This window comes from Microtus ochrogaster, linkage group LG3, assembly GCF_000317375.1.
Source record: "Microtus ochrogaster isolate Prairie Vole_2 linkage group LG3, MicOch1.0, whole genome shotgun sequence".
Classification (NCBI taxonomy): domain Eukaryota; kingdom Metazoa; phylum Chordata; class Mammalia; order Rodentia; family Cricetidae; genus Microtus; species Microtus ochrogaster.
Window position 1 is genome coordinate 44,876,671 of NC_022029.1, and position 9,250 is coordinate 44,885,920.

The 9,250-nt window shown below is 41.4% G+C and overlaps 1 protein-coding gene across 1 annotated transcript in view; it reads right to left on the bottom strand.

Moving 5' to 3' along the window:
* Fam221a (family with sequence similarity 221 member A) overlaps positions 1–9,250 on the bottom strand; it is a 25,390-nt gene that overhangs the window by 8,447 nt on the left and 7,693 nt on the right. Inside the window, exons 3-5 of the mRNA XM_026786024.1 lie at positions 8,216–8,406; positions 6,162–6,368; positions 682–798 (exon numbers count right to left, since the gene is read on the bottom strand). Coding sequence (XP_026641825.1) covers positions 682–798; positions 6,162–6,368; positions 8,216–8,406 — 515 coding nt within the window. The remainder of the gene's footprint in view (positions 1–681; positions 799–6,161; positions 6,369–8,215; positions 8,407–9,250) is intronic.

The following is a 9,250-nucleotide window of genomic DNA, read 5'->3' on the forward strand; positions in this document are numbered from 1 at the left end:
ATAAATAAATAAATAAATAAATAAATAAATAAATAAATAAATAGAAAATAGCATTATTCCCTGAAGCCTATAAGAAGTAAATTTGATTTAAAAAATCATCTGATGTATGTGTAACCATCATCTGCAAATAAAATAACTAGAACAAAGTGAAAAAAAAATTAACCAATAGTTGGTTTAATGTTCTGAAAGGAATTTAAAATCGTTTTTATGTGTGTCTGTGTGAGTGCTGGAGTGGGGTTGGACTCAAAGCATAGACCCAGATTCCTGGGAATTGCAACATTCCTTCCAAACTGAAACATTGCCTGCAGGAGGGGGGAGGAGGCTTTTTTCCTTTACAGCCTTACAGGGAAATGGGAGGTAAACAAAAGGCCACCACTGGAGAAAAACGAGAATTCCCAAGATTCTCCCAGCTGTGAAAAACAGGAGTAAACAGCTGCTGTGGGCAGAGAAAGTCAGACTGTGGAAGAGATCCCCAACTTGGGTTGTCCTGAGTTGGGGTCTTTCCGATAAAGCAGCTTTCTTGAGCTATCCCTGCTTCTCACCACGCTGTTAGTAACCCCAGTAAAAACTCACCGGCTCACTAAATTAGACACTGGTGCAGTCCTTACCCTGGTCTGTCGCCTGGGAAGCACATCAAAGCTCCATATTGTTATATTGTACACCCAAAAGTACTTCTTTTACCTTCATTACCATCTGTTAGTGTTTGTGAAGCAGAAGTAGATGGCATTTGCAAGGCTCTGAGGAATGGGTGGTCCGTGGCCGAAACTGGGGAGTCCAAAACTGCAACTGAGGGTGCACCTGGGGACAGAAGATCCGGAGGATGGAAATCAATCTCTCTCCATAAAGATAGATGCAATTCATCATTTATATAGAACATCAGCAGAACTGCCAGGAAGAAGTCCTGTGAATTGTAGCTGCCGAAGTAGTCCATGTCTATAATCCCATACTTAGGAAGTGAGGCATTAGACCAGTTTAAAGAGTACAGTGAGACCCCAACTCAAAAGACTAAACAAAATCAAAAAACACAAGGAAACAAACAGGAATTTTTATTTTAAATTACTTTTATTTTCTGTGTATGAGTGTGTTGCCTGCATGTATGTCTGTATAATGTGTATGCATGGTGCCCAGGTGTTAGATCCCCTGGAAATGGAGTTATAGACAGTTGTGATCTTCCATGTTAATTCTGGGAATCAAACCCAGGTCCTCTGCAAGTGCAACAAGTTCTCTTAATCACTCAGCAATCTCTCCAGCCCAATGAATTTTTATTTTAAATTCTTATCTACCACACAAAGAAAAAATAGCTTTAAAAAAGTATTTTGCATTTCTCATAAACACTTCTACCAAAGGAAAAAATATTGTATATATATATGTCCAGAAATAAGTATCAGATCTAATATAGTTATAAAACACTAAAACAGCATTCAGTATGAGGCAAACTGAACCTCTGATCCACTCCTTACTAGAAAACCAGTGATCTGCAGTGTCCGTCAACTGGACACAAACTAGAGTCATCTGAGAAGAGGGAGCATCTTTTGAGGAATGCCTCTATCAGGCTGTCCTGACAGCATGTCTTTGTACTTCCTGATTAGAAATGACTGATGGGGCTGGAGGGATGGCTCAGTGGTTAAGAGCATTACTCTTCCAGAGGATCTGAGTTCAGTCCCCAGAATCCATATCAGGTCGCTCATAAACACCTGTATCACCAGCTCCACGCAATCTAACACCCTCCCCTGGCTTTCAAAGGCACCTGTATACATGTGACTTACACACACACACCAAAATAAAAATAAATACATTTATTTTTTAAAAAAAGAAATGATTGGCTGGGTGGTGGTGTCATTAACCTTTAATTCCAGCACTTGGGAAGGAGATACAGGTGGATCTCTGAGTTCAAGGCCAGCTTGCTCTACAGAGCAAGTTTCAGGGATACACAGAGAAACCCTAATTTAAAAAAAAAAAAAGACTGGTGGAGGAGAGCTCAGTCCACTGTGGGTGGTGTCATCCTTGGGCAAGTGATCCTGGGCTGGTTATATATTTGGAGTTTTTGTTTTGTTTTGTTTTGTTAGATGGGGGTCTATGTAGAATAGGCTGGCCTCAGACTCACAGAGTTCCCCCGCATCTGCCTCCTCAGTTCTGGGATTAATGGCATGCATCCTACCCTAAGCCAGTAAGAAGCATTCTTCCACAGTCTGTTTCAGTTCCTGTCTCCAGGTTCCTGTATGGCCTCACTCAATGACAGATTATCACTTGTAACCCTTTCCTCTCCGAGTTGTTTGGGGGCAGTTTTAAAACAGTCAACAGAAAAGCAAACTAGAACAACCAAGTATGAAAAATGAAGTTCTTTCTTCAATGAACAAGAAACATACACTGCCCACAAACTACAAAAACTGCTAAAGGCATTAACTCTTGAACCAAAAAGAAGGAAGCTACAGAGAAACAGATCAAACCATCCTTCCTCAGAAACCACCTCCTTGGAAATGAATTTTCAGTCTAACTGGCTGACAAGCCAAGTCTTAGCTCCTAAAGCACACAGATCAGAAAAAGCACTCATTCTTCCAATCCCTAACCCTGCCCATCTCCACCATGCCCTCCTGTGACAGTGGGGACATGGGAGGCTCAGTCCAAGTGGGTCTGTACAGCCTCACTTGCTGCATGGGTTCCTGGTCTCCAGTGGTAAGAGCTGGCATAAGACAGGGCCTCATGGGCTCCCATTTACTCTCACTGCAAGTGCAGACTCTACCAGGCTCCAGTGCCTGTCACTTCCCATACCGAATCTTCCAGTGATGGGGACCCACCTTCAGCTATGCTCTGGGGTCACCTTAGCCGCACTACAATAGACTGCATGGCAGACCCATCATCTCACAGCTCAGCTGTCTGTCAAACTCTCCTGAGAGCTGGGAATTACGGACTGCTTCTAAATCACAAAAGAATTAAGTCCCAGCCAAAGAGCACAGCTGTCTAGAACTCTACATGGCTGCGAGCAGAAGCCTCACAGCCCTGGGTGTTCCTTCAACAGGGCAGAAACTTCTGGATCTCCTCTCCTCACCCACTTTCCCTTACCACCCCTCCCTCATGGGTTGTGGTGGTTGAATAAGAATGGCCAATAGGCTCATGTCTGAATGTGTTCCTAGTTGATGAAACCGTCTGAGGAATATTAGCAGGTGTGACCTTGTTGGAAGAGCTGCGTCACTGGGGTTGGGCTTTGAGGTTTCAAATGCCCATGTCATCCCCCGTTAGCTCTCTACCTCCTAGTTGTGGCTCAAGATGTAAGCTCTCAGCTATTCCTAACAGTCAGGCCTTCGTTCCCCCACCATGGACTCAACCCTCTGGAACCATAAACCCGAATTAAACACTTTCTTTTCTAAGTTAGCTGCCTAGGAAATGATGTCTTATCACAGAAATAGAAAAGGAATACGAAGGCAAGACTACTTTACACTGCAGACTTGAGGGATAAATATTAGATAAGTATTAAATAATTAGATAATTAAATAAATATTAGACAAATATTCACCACCACTATTCAGGACAGCTGTAAAACTATTAATAAAAAGATTTGGAAGCACCTGGGGAGAAGCAAAAATATCATTATTTGCAAACTGTACTGAAAATCTATCTAAAACTCCCAAGATTGAGGTTCCACACGATAGAGGTACTCTAAAAAGTTGTTGTCTGGGCTCTGTATGTGTTCTCACGCATATACATGTGCACCTACACATACATACACACAGTGCACAAATGTAATTTTTAAAAATTTTAGAGATTAAGAGTGGCCATGATTCTCCCACTCCAGAAAGACGCAGGTTAAGATCTTTCCTGGGTTTTTCATGACAATGAGGCACGTCTGCTCCTGGCAGCACCAATCTACTTCAAGAGGAAGATGGGCATCGAAGAGGCTCCTTATGGAGTTGGTTAGACATTTGGGCAAGAAACTGCTCTTGCCTGGACTGATGCATAAACTGGACACAAAGAACCCGCAGAGAGAGGACTGCTGAACTTGCCTAAAGGTGAGATGGGGTTCCTGATTCATGAAAGAGTCTGCAAGACATTCTGCAGAACACAGAAGATAGTGACTGTCTTTAAAATTTCCTGCTTCATGGAAATGTTTGCTGGAAACTATGGGCCTGTAGGCCAAAGATGGATGCCCCAAAGGTTCAAAAGAACTTTGGGTGACTGTCCAGACGGCGAAGATGTCTCTGTCACTTCTAGAGCTTTGTACTTCTTGTAGGCTTAGGTAATATTATATCCTTCTGGAGTCTTTGATGGAGTTGAAAAATAAATGGATAGTTATAGTTTTCCTTAGTTATGATAAAGATAAAATAGATATAAATATTGTAACTGTAATTCTTGCTTGATAAATGTTTTGTTATATGTAATTTTACTATGTCAAAGTGAACGCCTTTCTTTTTTGTTTAAACAGAAAAAAGGGAAATGATGGAGAAGGGTCATCTGTCTATTGGTTAAGGTCATTTGTCTATCTGTTGCTTTCATTGGTTAATTAATAAAGAAACTGCTGGCCAGGCGGTGGTGGCGCACGCCTTTAATCCCAGCACTCGGGAGGCAGAGGCAGGTGGATCTCTGTGAGTTCGAGACCAGCCTGGTCTACAAGAGCTAGTTCCAGGACAGGCTCCAAAACCACAGAGAAACCCTGTCTCGAAAAAAAATAAATAAAGAAAGAAAGAAACTGCTTGGCCTCTGATAGGACAGAAAATTAGGTAGGCGGAGTAGACAGAACAGAATGCTGGGAGAAAGAAGCAGAGTCAAGCAGTCGCCATGATTCTCCCACTCCAGATAGACGCAGGTTAAGATCTTTCCTGGTAAGCCAGCTCGCGGTGCTACACAGAATATTAGAAATGGGTTAGATCAATATGTAAGAGCTAGCCAATGAGAGGTTAAAACTAATGGGCCAAGCAGTGTTTAAAAGAAAAAAAAATTTAGAGATTAAATAGAAAGAAGAATTGTGTGGTCTTTCTAGAAAAATAATTTCAGAATTCTACTTGTCTGCATAAAAGAGCACAAATCAATGAAGATAAAATATTATAAACTATCAGTTCTTTCTATATTAATCTGCATATTCAATGTGCTTTTAATTAAAATATTGTGATGTTTTTATTAAAAAAAAATTAGGCCAAATTTCTGAAAAATTTTAAAAAAATAGGTCAGGAATATTCTGAAGTAGTAAAATTAAATCATAAGTTAATTCATTTATTTACTGTGAGCCCACAGTAATGAAAATAATACGGTGCCTATACAGAAACAGACAAGAGTGAGGCAGACCCAGGAGTTCAGAGCAATCTCTAGGCTGCAGCCAGTCCTACTAACTAATGAAGAACAGCCAGTGTAGTATATCTATTGCTCATCAGTAAAGCAGAAATCTTAACTTACCCCCACAGACTCGCTTTAATAAATGAGATCATGAGAAGTGGTTGGAACAACTGAGAGCACTACAGAGTTCAACCTTCATTATCATCAATTTTGTACTTGCTTTGGGTTTTCTGAAGCTGTTGCATGAGCCTAAGAAAATCATGTAATTCAATCTACAGAAAATTTTGTTTATGTGATTATATAATTATGTAAAATAGAAAATAAATAAAAAGTATCATAATTTTGACAGATGAACACAAACAGGAAGAATAGGTCAATGAGAAAAGATGAAAAAAAAAAGGAAAACTGAGGAGGGAGGAGAAAGAGCAGGAACATAACAATAGCAAGTTTCACATAATAAAGTAACAAGTAACTCTATCATATCAAACAAAAGTGTCATCCAGCTTCTTCAATAAACAGGAACATAGATGGACTCAGGTTTGGATTAAGTATGGCAGACAGAATAATCTTTTGTGTTTTGTAAGTTTTCTATAACAATACATTGTATAGTACAGCAATTTTTGTAAAACACAAATCAAATAAGGAAAATTTTCTGGAAAAAAATATGACAATAAAATGCTAAATAATGCCAGGTGGTGATGGTGCACACCTTTAATCCCAGCACTTGGGAGGCAGAGGCAGGTGGTGGGTCTCTGTGAGTTTAAGGCCAGCCTGGTCTACAAAGTGAGTTAGTTCCAGGAGGGGGGAGGGCTGCTGTCTCGGGAAAGAAAAAAAAAGTAAGGATTCATTACTATTAGTGCACCTTGTGCCAAGTTCACACTTCAGATGCTTTCACTTACCAATGCCACTGACATCTAAGCGCATGTAGCCTTCTGCCAATGAGCTGAAACCAGTTAAACCTCCCATTGCCGCATAAGGAACATCCCGTCCTACTGGTTTGCCCTGAGCCAACCTTTCTTGCCGTGTTTCCACCACTGTGTCGTGGGCATATGCCGGCTGGCCACAGGCACAAGTGAAACAGCTGTGGAAGCCTGAACACTTGGAGCCTGAATTAAGACACAAAGGGTAAACCATTAATAAATGCTAAGCTGCCCACCCTAAGACATGTATCTTAGGCAAAGCCAGCTAGAGGTAGGTCCTTCAAGCCTGCACCTCTTATCTCCCGTCACGACTACTCTACAGATGCTAAAGTGGCTAAGTACACACTGAAGGGGAAATGTTTCAAACACCAACTGGGCCCAAAAGACACTGAGTTAAAAACCTGAGTGCCCGAAAATGCAGACCCTCTTCCTCAAAAGCTACACTAAAGCTGAGCACTGTGGTGAACTCCTGGAAGCTTAGCACTTGGATGGCTGAGACAGGAGGATCACAACTCTCAGGCCAGACTAGTTTACATAGCAAAACCCTGTCTCTAGAAAATAAATAAAGGCTGAAGATGGTTCAGGGGGTTAAAAGCATGCGCTGTCCTTCAGTTCTCAGCACCTACATGGTGGCTCACTACTGTCTGCAACTCCAGCTCCAGGGGTCTAATGCCCTCTTCTGGCTTCTGCCAGCACCAGATGCATGCATGCAAACACACACACACACACACACACACACAACTTTTTAAAGTAGCCATAGTGGAATGGAGACCAGAACATATAATGTAAAATCTTTACCTGCTCACACCACTTATACCTGTGTATGGGAACCAAAGCTCCTAAATTTTATGCAACTAATTCCATTCTTGGCAGATGAAACACATTTACTGCTGCTATTGTCAGTAAAACTGTGTCTCGGGTTGAGTATCCTTATCCAGAATACTGGAAGTCAGAACTGCTTCAGGTCTGTTCTGGATTTGGAACTGCTACATGTAGAATTTACTGGCTGAGCACCCGTAGTCAGAAAATATAAAATGTCTGTCAGGTTGTTGTATCTTCTTTACCTATAAAATTCTTCTTTTAAAAGTCTATAAAGAATTAATTTAGGGCTGTGGGTGTAGCTCAGTGGTAGAGGGCTTGCCTAGCATTCGTGAGACCTTGGATCAATCCCCAACACCAACCCCCACAGCAAAAAGGAACCAGATTTACTAAACTCTCATTATTAAAAACATTTTTGTCATTTTTTAGGTTTATTTATTTTAATGTATATGAGTGTTTTTCCTGAATGTATGAGTGTGCACAGTGTTTTGTAAGCCATCATGTAGGTGCTGGAACTGAACCTGGGTCCTCTACAAAAATAGTGTTTTTACTGCGGTGCCATCTCTCCTGTTATTGACAACTTTTAATCAGAACTGGAGAGATTCTTCTAGAGGAGCCAGGTTTAATCACAGCACCCACACGGCAGCTCGCAACCATCTATAACTCCAGTTCCAGGGATATGACACCCTTTTCTGGCCTCCACATACACCAAACACACATGTGATACAGACATGCATGTAGACAAAGCACCCAGACACATTAAATTTAATTTAAAAAACTTTTAATAAGGTGGTATCTAGTAATTCTTTAAAATATATTCCTATTACTTAAATCATTTAAATTCTATGACACTGAAGTTTATTATTATAAATCATACCAGGAACTGAGTATCTACCCATTGAATTTTGCTTTGTAGCCAAATAAATTGTTACAAAAATTCATCACTGGGCAGTGGTGGCACACACCTTTAATCCCAGCACTCGAGAAGCAGAGACAGGCAGATAGATCTCTGTGAGTTAGAGGCCAGCCTGGTCTACAAAAGCTAGTTCCAGGACAGGCTCCAAGCTACAGAGAAACCCTGTCTCGAAAAACAAATAACAAAAAAACCAAAGGAAGGAAGGGAGGGAGGGAAGGAGGGAGGGAGGGAGGGAGGGAGGGAGGGAGGGAAAAAGAAACTAAAAACGGTCTGCAACTGTGTATAAAATGGAACTTACAGGAATTGCATGCGAAGCCAAGTGCAGCACTGTGCTGGTCAGCAAAGTGCTTGCACCTGCAGCGAACAGGCTGGGTACCATTCAGAGGAACATAGTGGTAAGCCTTACACTGGCACCCAGTCACTCGGCAAGGCAGCTCAATGGGGCGCTGCTGTGGAACTGTTTCAAAGTCAGTTTTATGCTGTTTGTACCTTTTAAAAATAGAAACACAAACACAATTTGGATATTGTCAAACATTACAATTTATTGTCTATTAAACGCATATGTAATTGTTTTGATTCTGTTTTTATCTTTTGCTATTCATATTAATAAGGTAAAAGTAACCACTCCCACATTCAGTATTTCTATCTGCCTTGGTCGGTCAGTAGTCGTCACCTTTTCAGAGTTTAATTTTTGGTTACGTAAGAAGTTTTACAATTGTATAAAGGAATATAATTCCCTTACAATACTCGTCATTGCAGTTCTTCAGTGTGGATGCATACCCTCAAGGCATGAAAAAGCTCCTCTTTAGGGACTATACTGGAAATCAAACCCAAGCATCAAGTATACTCAGCCAATGGACCGTGACTAAAATATAACCAGCCATACAAAATAGTGCCTTACAAAAAATTTGCTTTCCATCAAGACAGGTGCAGTGGTATTGAGAAAGCGGAGGCAGGAGGATCATGAGTTTAAGGCCAGCCTGAGCTATACAGGACCCCATGGAAACCCAAGGTGTGAGGGGAGTGGTGAGATGGCTCAGGGAAAGGCGTTTGCTGCCACAACTGTGACTACTTTGATCTCTAAAAGCTCCATGGTGCGAGGAGAGAACTGCTCCCCTCAAGTTGTCCTCTGCACATCCACACTGTCACACTGTGTCATAGCATATCTGTGTCCTCTCTCTCTCTCTCTCTCACACACACACACACACATCCACATTGTCACACTGTGTCATAGCATATCTGTGTCCTCTCTCTCTCTCTCTCACACACACACACACACACACACACACACACATCCACACTGTCACACTGTGTCATAGCATATCTGTGTCCT